Genomic DNA, 18,238 nt, shown 5'->3' on the forward strand with positions numbered 1-18,238 from the left:
CCCCATAAAATATTACTTTGTTAGTTCCCCAAGTGTATTTCACACTGTCTACTAGCTCTTCCCAAGTCTATACATCTTATTGAAAATGACTTTTTCCGATTGTGGGTATCTAGGCAGGTATGTTAATTTTAAGCTTTTGGCCAAGTTATTGGATCAATAACAATCGAATCTTAAGCTTTGCTTGAAAAATACTATAAGAATAAGAACAGCTATCTATCATTTAGTGCACAGATGAGGAGAAAAAAAATTATTTAAATTCTATCTTTTAGACTACTTCACTGATTTTTAAGTAAACAATCCCTTAATTTCGTCTCACAAATGAAAACTCACATCTGCATGAACTTTTATCCTTCTACCTGACCAAACTAGGAAACAGAATTTAAACAAAAAGCCTAGTATACTCATCCAGTAAAAAACAGCATAAAGTCATATTCCATGATAGACAAGTACATACCATTTAATATAAAAACACATTCTAGAAGAGCTTTGTAGTTCACATTTTCATCTATTACACGTATGGAAGCAGTAACTACAGCTGTCACTCCTTGAATCACAGCTACAGTCTGTTTCTGGGAAAAGAAAGAAAAAAAAAGAGAAAAAAGCAGTGCTGAGAAAAACATTCTGCAGTCTGTTTTATATTCTGAAGATAACTATGACAAGAAATAATCCTTAGTAATGAAAGGCAAAAATGAAATGTTTTTTAGCTTCTATTCCGAACAAATATAGGCATCTAAAACCTATAAAATAAGTAAAGACAACAGCATAGCTTTTAAAATACAATGGTTTCAGAATACTTGAAAAAGGCTTTCAGCTCCAGCCAGCAGATAATTAGCTAACTGTATAAATATATCCATTCCTCCACAGAAAACTTGATCTGCAATAAAATACACTCAGAGTTAGAAAGACCCTAACTTACAGAATTACGCAATGGAAGAAAAAAATTTAGATCTGGTGACTTCAGATCCAGGCACATGATTCTATTGGTCTCTGCATATAGGACAGATTTCTTAAAAGCCCCTAGTTCACACTAACAATTTCCCCATGGCAGATTTTTTTCCCCTCAGAATTAAACTTTTTCCCTGGTATTCTCAAGAGTTCGCAGACTACAGCGCAGAAGCCACAATGTACTAGGATCTGAGCCATGGAGTTTTTGCACAAGTCAAATATAATTTAAGGGAGGAATCTAGATTTTATAATCTTCATCTTGTTCAATAAACTGATATACCAGAAGAGGTAGGGAAACAAAAATACACACTAGTGTTCTTGACTGCTTTTAGAATTTCTTATAGCATATGCCAAATATTTAAGGCACATCTGAGAAAAGAACATTTGGTTACTGGAAGTAATTCAACACACAAAAAGCCCACCCAACTGCAATGACAAAACTAAGTCCCATCTTTCATTATTAAAATTATCAGAAAATCTATTCTTTTATTGTATAGACTGACCACAACCTCAGCTATGCATAACATTTAAGAAGTGAGTTATGAATGTGGCAGGGAAAAGATGTTTAGAACTGACCTTGTTTAACAACCTTTGAATGCTTGCAAATGCTATAAAGTTATTCCACTTAATTTCCTAGGTGAATACAAAACACTTGTCATACTTTTTTTTTTTTTTTTTTTTTACCGTTTCTGGAATTTTATCAACTTCCATATCATCACTACTTTCATCATCTTCCGTCCTCTGCCATGTTTCCACGGGGTTCTCCATCAAAATCTGCGTCAATAGATGTGTCAGCTTCTCCCATAGTATTTCTTTTTGTTTTCTCGGCAGTTCTTGAAGTAGTTCATTCAAGTCAAAAGGATCAAATGTATTCTTCTGTGAAGTGATCATAAGGCATTACACCACAATTCTGCATCAGTATAATGGCTTATTTTTCATCATCATATTTCCTAAAATTAACATCTTCCTTGAGATTAAGGATTACTTGCCACCTCTTTGCGTTAATAAAGTACATCCTAGAAGTTGTATTTCTTTAAAAGGCAGCATGAGAAATTGCTGTTTGCTAACTTATTATCAGGAAAATACAGTAACCCTTTTAAGTCTAAAGTCTTTAACCCTGATAGTGACACTACTGAACATAAACCATGTTCCTGTAACATTGAATTCTGCCTCACATGTTCCCAATACCTCCTTCCTGATGGAGGAAATTTCATATTCTTACCTTAAAAGCTAAAAACTGCATGGAATTAAATTTCTTGATTGCAACTTTGCTATCTTAGATAAAAGTTCATGATGGCTTTGAAATAAAATTCTAATGCAACGACTAGCATTCAGTATAGTCATGGGGACAGGATTGCAGATCTTTGAGTGGAACCTGCATAAAGCAGTACTCTGTATGTTGTACTATTTTAAAGCTTCTCTATCAAAAATAATTCCTGAGCACACTAACTCCATACTCTCCTCTTAAGCTCTACTTAATGGAAAGGCAATGGGCACACACAAGAAGTTCCACTTGAATATAAAGAACAACTTCCTGTGAGGGTAACAGAGCACTGGAACATGCTGCCCAGAGCAGTTGCGGAGTCTCCTTCTCTGGAGATATTCAAGGCCCGCCTGGATGCGATCCTTTGCAAGGTGCTCCAGGTGACCCTGCTTGAGCAGGGGGGTTGGACTAGATCATCTCCAGAGGTCCCTTCCAACCTTAACCATTCCGTTACAGTCCCCCAGATCTGGCTTTCAGGCACTGTTAGTCTCTATTAGAGAAGACTTTGCAATTTGGTCAATTGAGGGTTTGGGCACCCCGTTAAACATTCTTTTTTATCCATGTAGGTCCAGTCAATGCAGAAAGCACTTTTGTGGAACTACAAGAGACTTCAGGATGGACTCCTCTATCACACATGTAATTTCTGCTAACATCCCTAAATATATTTTCACTTCTAATCATACATACAGGCAACATTTGTTAAGTGGTCATATATCCTTGAAACTAGAGCTCCAAGAGGAGCCTCATCTTTGACATATTTAATTAGATAAAGGAACTGCCTTGATTTATGTGGAATATCCACTTCACCAAGAGACCAGTCTGAACTATTTCCTCAGAAGACCCTTGCTAGGAGAATGCAGCTTGATGTGGAAAGCCTATTAAAGAAGGCTAACCTGTGAACATGCAGAGGAAAAAAAAACAGAGAAGAAAGAAAAAAAAATTAAGAGGTATGGATAACTTCAGAGATGCAACTTGCAACAGTGAAGCCAAGCCATAGAATTAAAAACATTTTGTAAGAAAGAGGGAGAAGGTTTATGATCTTGGAATAAAAATACTTTTAATACATTTGCAAACTAAAACAAGATTCCAAAAGAAAAAAGTTAAAGGGAAAAAGAAAAGTAGAAAATAACAGAAGATGCAGGTAGTATTAGAAGGTTCTCAGAAGGTTAAGAGTAGAAAGATCCTGTTAAATATTTATAGGAGAATGTCTATTCCATTCTACAGCTGCAAACACAGACAGTAAAGTAAAGGCTGCATGAGAAGTTCTCCAGGCCTCTACTTCAAACAAACCCAGAAGACAGGATACTAAGATTGTACTGTTTTGTTCAAAAAGAATGTATTCATAATAAGACTAGAGCTTTCTGACCCTTCCTTGGGATGAAATGAAGTAGAATTATTCCAGAATCTCCTAGGGAAAAGGTGTCATTGGACGACAGAAAAGAAAATACGCATCATGTATATGGCTAAGAACTAGTGTATTTTCTTGGATTGGAAGAGTATTTACTGGAAAATTTCATACTGGAAAATTACAGCATTTCATAAAAATTTTGAGACTCAGTATCATCATATATGATAGCAAACTTTTAAAAACAAAAGTAAGAAAACAGCAAAGCCCAAAGCAAACAAGGATTAAAAGGAGGGAAGGAATGAGAGATGTTGAAGATGTTGAAGAAGCAGTAATGCTAAGAACAATTTTTTTTTTCAAAAAGGCAAATTCTGAGACTAGAGGACAAAATAGGTAGAATAAGCAGGGCATAAATACAATATGAAAAGTAAGGATTTTTTGAGTCTTGCTGCTTTCCTTTCTCCTTCTTTCCATACCTATACACTGACTTTTAAAGAACAGAATATACCACCACAGCCTCCTTCAGAAAGGAAGCCTATTATTTAAAAATTATTTAAGGAAAGTGTTCACTAAGATGAAACATAGTCGTAACACTCTTCTCCATTGAAAGTTTGGAGAGGAAATGAATAAAACAACTCAGGTCTCTTAGATAATCAAAAAGTAATCTGGATATTCCTGTGCTCCTATACCGCAAAGGAATGAAGACAGTTTTAATCAATATAGTCTTTACAGCTGGTGATAATCCATTTCCAGAAATATTTGCAAGGGTTAGGTTTATGGGATTGGACTGTAGCCTAGAAACAAAAAGGACACAGGCTAGTAAACTGTGGCAAAACGGACAAGTCAATCAGTTTATTTCTAAAAATACTAAAGGGCTGTATTTTTCTTTTGGCAAAGCAATTCAGTTTCACAAGTAATATACAGCAGCATACCGTTGTAAGACAGCTCTTGTGAACTGGTGATGAAAAATAATGATACACACATAATATCGTTCTTCAAGATGGAAAAGCAATTTTTAACATGAATAGACCAAGAGGTATGTCAAGATAGGTTAGTGGATGGAGAAGGCAGAAATAACATGACTATCAACAACAAAACTTAGCAAATATTCTATGTTATCCTAAACAGAACAATTTCTTTGTAAAGTGATTTGGAGAGAAATGGGAAAAATAATGGGAAGGAGATTTCAAGCAATAGCAATCCATTAATAAAGCTGTCATCTAAGTTACACATTGGAGTGCAATTGAAAAGCTTGCAAAATACTTGGACAAAAAGACTCTGAACAATGTTTGGGAAAGAAACAAGCTCTAGAATTCTAAGCTTACTACGTGGTGCACCATACCTATCCTAGACGTGATAGGTTTCTTATTTATACTATATTAGTAAATTAATCTGTGCCCCTGTGGACATGGAGTTCAACTGTACTACTTATTTTATCCTGACAAAGGGAATATTAGGAAAATACTGGTTAGATCAGGAAAAAAACAAAACCAAATTATATTAGTTCAGACTAGTTATTTTATTATTAAGTCTTTTATTCATAGAACTTTATTAATATCTAAAAGAGAATGATAAAAGGTAGATAGGGACGTTGGTAAAACAATGACAAGCAAAACAGCATTATAAAAGCTTCACAGAGTTTAAAAAAAATATTAAAATAAAAAAGGAGTCGTTATCTGATAAAACCTTAAGAGTTTTGAAGTTGTGGAATTAAAACTAAGTCTTAAAAAAAAATGTTTAGTTTTCAACATACACAGCCAGTAAAGCAGAAAAAAGACTTAAAAGATTCCTCTTCATAATATTTGTGTTTTATATAATGGAATAGAGAGGCTGCTAGAGAGGAAGACAGAAATCTTGAAACAAACGCGACAATATCATCTATTCAGGTTAGCAAGAGATGTTCATGAGGACTAGCATGTCTCCATACCAGTTTGAAATTTAGAGGAAAATGCCACAGTGCAAATCATTATTTCTGATTATCATGCAATATTACACACACAAAAGGAGTAGATTTCAGTGGTTGTTCCTCTCTCTGCTTCTTTCTGTAGAGAGCAATCTATTACTCTCTATCACATCTCTAGAACACTCAGTGGTAGAAAGAACTATTATATACAATTATATATTGACTAAAGAAGTAGACAGTCTAAACTATTAAATCAATGAACAAATGCTACTGAAACATACCTTTGCTATGTCTGTATATTAACTGCCATTAACCATACAGCAACAAATTTACTCTTCTATAGATCAAAGTTTTAAAAATAAGACTTTATTAGTATCAAATGAATATTTTTCTAGTATTTTTGCTGCACTAATCATTATTTTAAACCTGCAAACTATATACAACCAAGCATTTAAAAATTACCTGCTTTCTAACAGAAAAAATTTCAGATTCCATAACTTTTTCAGGTAAGCTCCACTAAGTATCATTTGGACTTATTTTCTGCAACAGTGTTGTTATCTCTGCATACATGCTATTATTCTAGCACGTATTGAGGTATCAGAGAAAAATTTTCTGCCTCTTGGATGCAAAACATTTGTGCACTATTAATAGACTTAAGATTTGTTAGTCATGCACATGTATCATGGCTTACTTACAGGAACCTGAGTAAAACGCAAGAAGTCTTCAAGTGAGTCCTTAGACACAACTTGTAAAAATGCTTCACGCTTCATTATGGTCTTTCTTTTCCTTGTGTTATAAACCTACAAGAAAAAAAATTAGGAAAGAGTATTACATCTCAAAATAAGGTCATTCTTGAACCCAATGAGAATGTATGAGCTCATGCTTTTCATCCAAATCATTATATGATACTCTTTCTCCCCTCAACCTGATTTATAGTGTTTAGATTCATAACTGCATGAGACCACAGTACTTTTAAGTACTGTTTTTAATTCCTTTATTAAATAGGAAAGTCTTAAAAGTAGGTTTTTTTAATTGATGCTTTCACTTTTAACAAGAACAACTTTTCTAACACACATCCCCTATTTGGCTAGCCATCATTCCAGGCAGCAGTATTTACTTGCACGAAAAGCACTGATAGGCAGCACAAGGTTCTCTCCTCCTCTGTCTTGTCCAGTTGGTCTTACAGGAAACCATCGAGATCACTTTTTAAAACTAAGAGCTTAACTTACCTGCAACTTTCCATCCAAGGTGATTCCTGACAAAGGTCTCCTATCCCTATCAGCTGGAAGACGACCATACACAGCCTCTACTGCTGTCTCTCACTTGTCTGTGATGCCACATCAAAATATGTTGGATGCTAACACAGGGAACTGATCCAAATTAACCACTAAATTACTTTTTGCCAGGTAATTACCAGGTTCACTGCACAGCCTCACAGACCGCTGTACCTCCCGAATACGAGAGGAAGCAACTGGCAAGTTACGAGGGCCGCTTACCTGGCACTCTCACAGAAAGCAATCCTCATGGACAGACCGGCTACATATCCCAAAACCTTTGGCAGCTAACGCAAGAGGAAAACAAAAAAGGCGCTCTCAAAATGCAACGAAGCAAAGGAGAGTAGCCCGAATATCGCAGCAGTGTTGCCCAAGGAAAATCGTGTTGGTAGGACTGTCCCGCCCCCAACGCGCCTCTTCCCAGAGCCGAAAGAAGCACTAGCCCCAGGGCTGCCCGGAGACGCGACAGCGCCTCGCTCACCCATCCTCATCCTCCTCCTCCTCCTCCAACTTCGCCCCCCCCCCCCCCGCAGCCCGGGGCCGCGCCCGCTGCCCGCACTCACACAGAGACCCGGCCGCCGCCGCCACCGCCGCGCGCGCTCTCCTGGCCGTTTCGAACTCTCCCGCGGCAGCCGTTAGGCGCAGGCGAGCGCGCGCCTCTCCCGTCTCGCGAGATCTTCTCCCACTCCCGCCTCCGCTTCGCCTCTCGCTTGCAACGCCACTGCGAGGGCGCGCGGCGCGTGCGCAGGGCCGGGCCGGGCCCATCGGCGCGGCGGGGAGGGGCGTGGCCGCGCCCCCCCTCCTCTCTGTCTCCTCCCCTTGCCCGCGCGCGGCGCAGCCGTTAGTGCGCGCGCGGGCGCCGTTACGGCGCTCGCTGCGGCGGAGGGGCGTCGAACCCGTTCCTCTGAGGTCGCCGAGAGGGTGTCAGTCTGCATAGGCGCTTGCTGTTGTCTTCCTGTAGCCATCTCATAATTCTCATCCACTTCAAAGTGGGATAAAAAAAGTTTAATTACATTCATTTATATGCTTAAGAAACAGCAGGCCTTCTTCCACAGATCTTGGGTGGCAGCGACAGGGTATTTGTACCAAAGTGCGTGCCATTTCCTCAGAAAGGCCGCAGCATCCAGTTCGTTACATCAGCTCTTTCTCCAAAAATGTTCTTGAACAGCTAGTGTTGACAGCTATGCTTTTAATCTTGGTCGTGGTGAGTGCACTTGTCCAAGCAACAATAAAGCAAAACTGGCCAACCAGCTGAGTTTGTGGGAAAGTATGTAGGCCAGAGGACATTTCCACTTCGACAAATCTTCACTTTTAAAAAAAAAAATCTAACTGGAAATAGCTCCTTTTTATATTTTTTTAACTTACTCTGCAGTAGGCAGCAGTAGTTGGACTCAGTTCCTTGAATTAAGCATAAACAGCTTTCACATTCTGTAATATTACTTGTCCCACTTGTTTTGAACTCCTTTACAAATTAGTCACTTGGTAAGGGCTTAATTTATATTTTTCAGTTTTGCCTTCCCAATAACCTTGTATTTTTCAATATTTCCCAGTGTTGTTAGCTGTTTTGAAGAATTAGGTGCTTGACTAAAGTTGTTTACTTTCAGTGTATGATTGTAGTACAGACCATGTGCTTTGCTATACAAACAAAAAATAAAATCAACGTCGATTTCTAAAAAAATTCTCACACTAATTGAACTTTTCCAGAGTGTAATTTTAAAAGCAAAATCTGATTCAGATTCCATTTAATTAAGAATACTATATGTAGAAATTCACTCTTTTAAAAAGAAATAGTTATGTTTTCAGTAATACTTTGATATAGAATCTTCTTTAATCTTGCTTGGTCTCAAAATTAAACAGTAACATTTTCTCCCATGTTTAACTTAAGGACTTTTCCTGTTTTAAAAGTTCCGAGTAACCTATTTAACCACTTTTTTACATACTTTCAAAACTATAGGATAAAAATAAAGTTTATTTTATGCTTATCCTGTATAATAGATGCTATTCTATGTTGCTTCAAAAACATATGTAGTAAATGAGTAATGTTAATGAAAACAAAGAGAAAAGCATTAGCAGAAGATAGGTAAAACTTAAAATCATTTGGTTTTAAAAGAAAACTTAACTGGTCTAAAGAAGCTAAAGAAATTATTTGCCCAATGAAAATTACTGTAAGGACCAGTTGGAGAATGTGTTACATTATTTGCAATTTTTAAGATGGTCATTACTCAAGGAAGGGACAGTCTGGCAGAAGGACTTGGCAGTCAGGAGACTACTCTTGAGCATTCTCTCTCCTGCATGCTGACAATTCAGTGCTACTCCTTCTCCCAAATCTAAATAAACACTTGACTCTCTCCATTCTCAGTCATATTCTCAGTAGCCTCACCTAAACAAAAGCTTGTCTCCTTTGAAGTGTGGAAAAGCCAGTCCAGCAACCCGCATCATCTACCTGCTGGCAACCACAAGAAAGGTCCCGGGAGAACCACTGGACTTGCCTTTTAAGTTAGGTAGTCAGCTAAGTGCAAAGGCCGTAAAACAGTTGGCTTAAAATGAGTTGTAGGATCAATCCATCATACTTGTACAATAGTAAAAGTAAATAAAAAGTATGAAAACTGACATTTGTTGTGCAAATATCTATACTTTTTGTCTATATTAAAAAACTGACGTTTTAGAACTGAATTGATTTGTTTTTTGTCTCTTGTGTGGACTGAGTTAGTCCTCACTAACTAATCAGTTAGGACTGATTAGTCCTTTAATTAGATGCTACATTAAGTCACCTGATTAGGTGCATTTAGTCATGCACATTCCCATTTAGCAAACAAACTAAAACATATTTTAGCTTATGATTTGTGTTGCATAGCAACCACAGAATGATTCTTTCATATTATTGAAACTAAAAGTTGACACAGATAACAACAGACTGAATAACACTGAAAAATTCATTTAAAAGAACTATGTAGAGAAACCAGAAATGCAGAATAGAATTTGGTAGGATTCTTTTGGGTTTGGGGAGAAAGGCTGGAAGAAGAAAAGAACTGCAAGCTAGTAATGAAGCTACAATCCCATTTTTCAGTTTCTCTAATGTTCTCTCTTTCAAGAGCCACTAAATTACATGCCTCTTTTTGACATGTCTGTTCATCTGTTCAAAATAATCTATACCCTTTGATAATAATCTCATATTTATTATCATTTTCCTGTCAAGTTAAGTTAAAGCAAAAATGAAAAATGGCCCCTCCACACATGGTTGCTGAGCAACAGCAAATAAAGATTTGCTTTTGTATTACTGCTTCATCATAAACTAGTCTTTTTTTCTCTCGTCTGTGGCCTGCGTAAGAGATCTCAATTACAAATGTCTTTCACAAGAATCTCGTATTTGGACTGTATCAAATATTCCATTTTAACCTGTATATTTCAGCATTATAAATTCTTGTAAAAATAAACAAGTTACTCCCTGAGTGTCATGGTGCTTTTTTGATATTTATATTATTTTTATTTCCTATTTACAGTGTTATCTTCCAGATAAGTTTCTGATGATACTATTGTATGCATTATATACCTTTTAGAATTGTTACCCCTATTTCTTTTCTTTTGAATATATAATATAATTTGTTATAGTTAATACAGGATCCATGAAATCTGCTCATTGTCTGAGGCAGGCTGTTAATAATTTACATGCGTTCATTTCCTTTGATTTATTTTTCATCTTCACTTACTCTGATAAATAATCTGAACAGCATGGGAGAGCAACGAAGTTTCACACTGTTCAACTTCTCCAGATCTCCCCTTGCCTGAAGGTAATACTGCCAATCATGCCATCCGTTATTCAAAGGCAACTGGCAGTTTTCGATGGTAGTGTGATTATACCTTGAAACTGCTTACTTCCTTATATTATTAACATGAAACAACCTTAGAGCATAAGAGATTAAGTAGGAAAAAATTACTACAGAAGAAAAACAAAGGCCATGTTAACTCTGACAAAAAAAAAAAAAAAAAAATGGAAAGAAAGAAAGAAAGAAAATGCTCACGGACAAGGCAAAAGCTTTTCTGAATAGCCACTCCCTTGAGAGTAGCTCTAGATGCTATTGAGGTACTGAACTGCCACCCTGTGGGAATTAACTGGTACTGCTGGGTGTCTTGCGGGCTTTTCCTACCAGGATGAATTTCATTGCAACTTTGTTGATGCTCTTACTTCCAGACTTCTTCCCTTGTAAGTGGTGTTACAAATTACAGTAATCTTACTCTGCTAACTATTAGTGCCACGCAAACGAAAAGGAGATTTCTGAAATGCTGTAAAATGCTGATAAAAAGAAATTATCATTAGGTAACACTTGCACACCTAAATTCATTCTACTGTAAATATAATCCATGAAAACGTGTTGTGTATAAAAACTTAATGGAATACTTCAAACAAGTATCACTTTTTTCATTATAACTACAAAAAACATTTTCTAGTATAAAATCATAAGCATCTTTGAGAATATTGTGTATCAATGAGTAAATTTATAACACTAGCGTGTTAATTTTTTTCAGATGTAAAAGGCTATATTCACATCTCCTGTGTCTAAATTGCCTTAACCCTATTGATCTTAACAGTATGAATCATTAGCAATTTACAACTCACGGAAGCGTTTTGTCTCCTTTCAACCCTCGTTCTATTTTAGGCTTTATGGAAAAAGAGAATAATTGTTTGTAAAGTATATAAATACTGTTACTAATTTTAAAAGCGCTTCTAGAGGCTTCATGGTGAAAGACATCTGTCAGATAGGAGATGATTACTGTTCCATCTATCTAGTATAAAATATGAATACATTGTACAAATGTCAGAACGGACATGATTTGCTTCTCTCTCTCTCTCTATATATATATACATATTTTCACACGCACCCATACATAATCTATATGACTGTGGTTACTGTGTATATATACATACATAGATACACACATATACATATATGTATTTATAATTATAAAGCTCTTTTACATTGGTTGGTGAATATATCAGCATGTATTACTCCCTCACATTAATGTAGGTTTTGTCAAACCTGAGAGATGGGCCTTTGCCATGTTCCTGATCCAAGTCAGGAACTTAGCAGAAGCCCACCACGCTCCTCCTAGCGGCTTCACGCTCAGTTCGCTTTATGCATCAGCTTACAAATAGGGATTTGAGGCAGGGTAATACTTGCTGAGGTGTCAGTGTGATATCAGACCAGGATGTCGCAAGGGAGTCACACACCTGAAAGTGCTCCAAGTCTCCTAGTTTAGACACACGTGTCAGTTATTCCTGCTCTGTAGGCCAGACACATTTAGCATCACAAGAATCTTTTGACAATATGACTTGGCAAATATTTTCTCATCATGTCCTTAAAAAAAAGATTGTTTTGAAAGGTATTTCTTCTAGTAGAATTTTGACTTTGCCCTTAAAAATTCTCTCCTCCCCCTCTTCCCCTGCAGCCATATTTATTGTTAGATACCCTGAGTTTCTAGCCTCATACTTGAACTCCTTCACCAATAGCAGGAATAAATATTTACAGCATGGTAATGTTTCAAATATGCCAATGAAGACTGAGGTCCTTGCTCATGTCTTAAAATTACTAAGATCTATAATTTGAGTTCTACCTGCTTCTGATTGGTTTCAAGTTTCTGCACTTAATCTTACTGAAGTTGTGCTACCTCCTCTGCAGAAGTCCCATTCTGTAATCAACTCTAATTTTATAGGCCAAATATCTAAGGCATGAAACACCTAAGAGAATTGCTCACAGATGCATACTAAATTTGTTGTAGACACAAAATAGACCTTGATTTATGAGAAGATTCAAATCACAAAATTACTTGAACCAGTTGTTTTATTTCTCCATGCATCACAACCACATGGCTTCATAAAAATACTTGCCAAATGTGGTATGAGCCTTATTATTAACCTCATTACAAAACTCAGTGTTGTTAGCATCAGTTATGCATTAGATCAGCGGAGGAGAGCCAGGTGCATTGAGGAGACTGCCAGTTAATCCTAGCTTAAAAGCAGTGAACACTTCATGCTCCACTCCCAAAACTGCAGAATCTCCAGATCACTTTGTACAAGAAACAAAGTGAACAGGCAGCAAAAACGGTTTTTGACATTAGGATCTACACCACCATCTAGTGGAATATAAGGTGGTTTTCAGAAAAAAAAAAATAGTGCATTAATAAGCATAAATCCAAAAACTTCTGATAAATCCGAAGAAGTCTGATTGTGAAAGACAAGAAAATCAAAACTAAAGTGCTTTATAAATAAAATGTTTAAAACTGTTTTGTATATTTCCAGTAACGTCTAGAAAAAGGATATTAAGTACAGTGAAAGCTGTCTTAGAACAAAATTGCCAAAAACACAAAGATTTATACCTCTTTTCAGAAAGCTCATCTTACTACTTAAACCTTCAAGTCCAATTTATTTTACTGCCACCTAATTAAGCTTAATGTTTTGCCTAATAAAATGCAAAGAACCAGCACATAAACATCATTGTATAAGTCATGAATAGCCATTTTCATTACCATGTTTTCAGTATCTTTAATTTCATTTGTCACCTGTATGAATGACAAGGTTTGAAACAGTTCTTCATTTAGATGAGTGCTCTTGTCCCACTTCAGATTTATCCATTTGCGTTTCAAGTTAAAATGTATGATAACGCATATGTTCAGTGGTTATCATATTTACTTGAGCTGAGAGAACATTTCATGATTCATGCAGTACCAGATAAAAGGGTCTTATCAATTCTCAGTTGAAAACATGGCTATATGATAGCATTAAACCTACAGATAGCAACAGAAGAACATGCAAGATACTTGAAGTATTTCAGCTTATCAGTTGAAATATTTCTCTAGTGTTGGGGCTAGTATAGAACAGTCGTATAGAATATTCTTTATTAAATTAGTAATTTTTGTGAAATTCCTGGTAAGCCCCAGTTGTCGATGTCTCAAAGTTTGCAGAATAATATATCAGCCTGCAAACCTAGTTGAAGAATTAGAAAAACCTTATTGGAAATTCAGTATTGGAAGCAACAACTATCAAACGTGTGTACAGTTTTTGTTTCAGGGAACACAGCTCAGTGATCCAGTAAAATTCATAACCTTCACTAAGGACAATTGTCACTTGACTAGCATTATTTATGTTGCAACTCAAGTTCCATGCACAGATCAACATATTTTTAATTACTAAATGCTTTTTGCACTCTGACTTATAAGAGCTTGTAACTTTCTGCCATATGCTCCTTTTTATGCTCAGCCAGAGCTACTGCCTTGTCCAGCTCAGAGTCTGGAGTTACACAGCAAAACACACATGAAGACCTACTGCACAGGCCCAGAAATGTGAGAGAAGTCTATTGTGCATTTACTCTAGAATCAAAATAATTTGGGTTGGAAGAGATCTCAGGAGGAATCTAGTCCAATCTATTACTGTGTTTAAAAAAAAAAAGAGAGAGAGAGAGAGAGAGAAGAAAGCAGTCTGCTGAGAGTTTACAACTTTCTTCAGTGTATGTCATTTCTTGCACTTAGCCTGAGGGGTTACTTGCCTAGCTGTGATTCACTGGGACGTAGACACATACAACTTGTGTGTGAAAGGCTGCAATCTCAACTAGCTTTGTGCTTCCATCTCTTACTATTTGGATCATAAACTGGTCAAAATTATCCCACAAGTCCTCTGTAATATAAAGTCTCTGGCTACTGAGGACTCCAAAAAGCAAAAGGGGAGAACAGGTTGCTTCACTTTGGTAGCACCTGCGGAAATGGGTCTGCAGTAGTCTTCTCAGTCTGGATTCAGTGTTCCCTGCAGATGAATGCAGAGTGCATCACCGTCAGCTTCAGAGAGCTTGGATCTACCAGTGGCCTTTGCATCCTCTGGACAGCTGTTTATTCCATGTGCCAGGAGTATATCCTCTCTAGTCAGCCATGGTGTTTGTCAGGGACGAACTTCCTGACTTGGAGTTAATAGGTATCTCTTTCCTTGGCTCAAGCTTTCATAGCTTTTCAGATGCAACTTGAGCCTGCCTCTAATCATTGCTGGTTACAGAATGGCAAACAGCAGATTATCAAACACTACTTGAAAAATACTCTTTTCAGGACAGAAAAATTTTGTTCCTTACAATTAAGCATATACAAATCACAGTATGATAGACCGTTTATTCTCCTCTTTTGGCTTCATATTTATACAGTAAGGAAGAAAAGAGATAGGTGGAAAATAAAAGCGCAAAAAGACAGGTGCAAAGAGTAACCTGACCAGACAATGTATCTGGAAATTTTACCTTGTTTTTAATAAAATTTAAAAATAGGCATTTTAAAAAACTGTTATTCTGTCAGACTAACATGAGATAATGCTTATAATCATCATTCCCTCCCTTAATCTTTGAGTAAAAAAAGATCACAGATAGAGCAGTTGGAATGATCCTTTTACAACACCCTTATTTTAAAGGCGAAAGTAGTATACCATTTCTTTCAGGACTGTGATTTAAAATCACAATCAAACTGGTACAGAATGATGAGTTAATTTAGTCTATAATGTGGACAAAATCCTCTTAACTGTCACGTGGCACCTGGGCAGTAGCCTCTTTAATTTTCCAGGGCTAATATTTCAGAGTGATGAGGTATTCTATTAACCTCGATATCTGATTACTGATTATACAGATCGGATTACTGATCATTCAAAATAACAAATAACCTTCCAAGTTTCAAATTCAGTTCTGAAGGTAAGTTGATATTTGTACTGGACAATTTTTAACTCATTATGAACTTACAGTAATTAACTATCTCAGTAGATTTGCTTCTTATAGACTCAACTAATTAAAAATTACAGTCTAAGAGTCTATCTTTCAACCTATCAGTTTAGGTTGAGGTTAGATATTAAGAAAGTAAGAAAATTATTTGATAACTACTAGCTCTTTCATCCTTGAATCTCTTGTGTTACTTCTTGTGTCCTGTCAAAATTAAATGACATTGCCTTCTCGCTTTAAAGAAAAACGAGTTTTTATTTAAATAGCTAAGTGGAAGGTGAGAGGCAGCCCTGTTCTATTTCCAATAAAATACGATCATCATGATATACAATTCTGCTACAAATTTGTTTGTAAAATGTTAGCGGCCAAAGTCAGGAAGTCAGAATAGTTCTTCCACCTCCCATCTTTTTTGATATGCACTCTTCAGGCCATAATAAAATAAACAAAAAATGAACCACTTGTGTTTCACTATGAAAATGAGAATTTACGAGAATTAAGGTGCCTCATGAACATCCTGTGTATGTTCTGAACCTACAAAGCACAGGAAATCATGTCCTGATCCCTTTCCCCTGCTGAAGGCAATAGGTCATCATAAATCACAGGACTATAGTAACAACCACCATGAACTTCAGAAAAGAATATTGGTTTTGGAAGATTTTAAGCACATAGGACAGACACCAAATCTTTTTTCTAAAAGCACTTTCTCATCTGCTCTATTTTACTGAACCCAATTGAAAATTAACAAGCTATACATTTGTAATAGAGCCGCTCATTTTTTTCTGAACATATGTATAAAAAATGTAGAAATAGGTTCAAGTGTGAAATAAGCTTTCCAGAACCCTCAGTGACTGCTGCATTTTGTACTTATTTTAAAACACTGTATAACTCTGTATTTGAGACTAAACATCATTTAATCTACCTTAAGCTCATTAATAGTTGAAAAATATCTAACCTTTGAAAAATAGTGGTTAAGTTTTGGGTATTGCAGTAGTTTTCAGTTTTAAAAAATAGGTAATTGAACATTGGTATTAAATACATGTATTCTAAGCATACTGTTCACGACCACTTCAAAATGGAATGCTGAGTGTCTTCAGACACAAGGTTCAACTAAAATAGCCTTTAAGTACCATGTAAGAAAGTTTCACTGAACATATACTTTTAATATAAAATTAATATGAACTATGAAATAAGCTGAAATTGAAGTGCATTTTTCAAATGTTAAATGGCATACAGAACCGTGCATCTTAACTTTCCCTACCACTGTGTTTGCATTAATACCACTTAAAAAACTTGAAATTTTAGTGCTTTATCATGTGTGTCCTAACAACAAACTCCTTTGGGCGATTGTGTATTTTCCTGTGTTTCCTGGAAGGATAAGCTCTAACAGAATACTGAGACTCTTGTAAAATAACCTGTTATATTTTTGACAATCATAAGCAATTTATAGACTGAACTGTGGTGCTCTTCCTATTCTCACTGCATTATTTAGCAATGCAACAACAAAATCTGAATCACATTAGGAACATAATAAAGGAACACATGGCATCAATGCATACAAGAGTTTGTCATAAGTAAACTAAGCAAAATAGTAGTAGCAGATTGAATGGTCCACTTACCTTTCTTACTCACACCTTACTACTGATTGCTGGTCACGGCATATTTATTTTTACACTGTGCATGTACTGTATTGACCACAATCACAACATGACCACTGAAACAGAGATGAGCTGAGGCTAAAGCAAGCAATTTGTTTACAGAATTTTGCATTCCAGAGAAGCTAGAGTAGATAAACCTAGATCTGTTCTTCACCAGTAATAAAGAAAACTTCTGAAAATCATTTATCAAAAATACAGCTAATCCAAAAACATTGACAAAATGTTTTGGCATAGGTCCAAAATTTGGAGGCAAAAAGACCTTTCAGAACAGTAATGAGAGTAACAGGAGAGATTCAGTGGACAATCTGTTCAGCTTTCCAGAAGACTTCTGACAAACTCCTGATATTACACCACTAAAGCAGTTAAGTAACCACAGGGAAGTGCAGTGTTACCATGAATCCCTAACTATCCAGAGCCTAGAAGTAAAGGAATAATAAACAAAATGTTTTCATTGTGGCAAAAAATAAATAGTAGAACACATCAGTATTCTCTGTTACTATTTATCTGAAAAGGAATAGAAAAAAAACACACTACAGGAAAAGCTGTAGATGACAAAGTCACATAGAGAAATTTCAAGCCACAGTAACAGCAAAGATATGCAATACGCCTTAAAAAAGTTGAATGGGAAGCAATGGAAAATGACATCAGTGATGATGAACAAAATACTACATATAGAAAAGATTAAGCTACTAAATTTTTGTATTTCTAAGTATCCAGTATAGAAATAAATCATGACTGTAAACATCTCAGTGTAAAAAAATCAACCCTGAAGCGTTAGTCAAAAAAAACCCAGTATGGTAGCATTTATAACAAAAGCAGTAAAGAGAACAAAAGTACTTAATGACATATTGTCATTTGCAAAGAGTTGCAAAGCCTCTTATGGAACAGCATGTGCAGTGGTTATCATTCTGAGTTTAAAAGTATTGCAGGATTTTAGGGGATTTGAAGTATAGGGGAATCTCAAAACAGAGTTTGAGAAAACTGTTGTTCTATCTGAGAAAGATGAAGCAATACGATAAATGTATGATAAAACAAATGATGTCCTAGAGAATTTAAGGAAAACAATTCTCAACTAAACAAAATTAACAATTAGCACCATAGATTATTAGATAGTTGATGA

At 36.1% G+C, this 18,238-nt stretch overlaps 1 protein-coding gene across 1 annotated transcript in view; it reads right to left on the minus strand.

The window, feature by feature from the left end:
* Positions 1–6,227, minus strand: part of NCAPG2 (non-SMC condensin II complex subunit G2) — a 48,852-nt gene extending 42,625 nt beyond the window's left edge. Inside the window, exons 1-3 of the mRNA XM_062567670.1 lie at positions 6,153–6,227; positions 1,630–1,821; positions 455–569 (exon numbers count right to left, since the gene is read on the minus strand). Of these exons, the coding sequence (XP_062423654.1) occupies positions 455–569; positions 1,630–1,821; positions 6,153–6,227 (382 nt within the window). The remainder of the gene's footprint in view (positions 1–454; positions 570–1,629; positions 1,822–6,152) is intronic.
* Positions 6,228–18,238: the final 12,011 nt, after the last annotated feature.

This window comes from Rhea pennata, chromosome 2 (assembly GCF_028389875.1).
Source record: "Rhea pennata isolate bPtePen1 chromosome 2, bPtePen1.pri, whole genome shotgun sequence".
In the NCBI taxonomy this organism is placed as follows: Eukaryota; Metazoa; Chordata; class Aves; order Rheiformes; family Rheidae; genus Rhea; species Rhea pennata.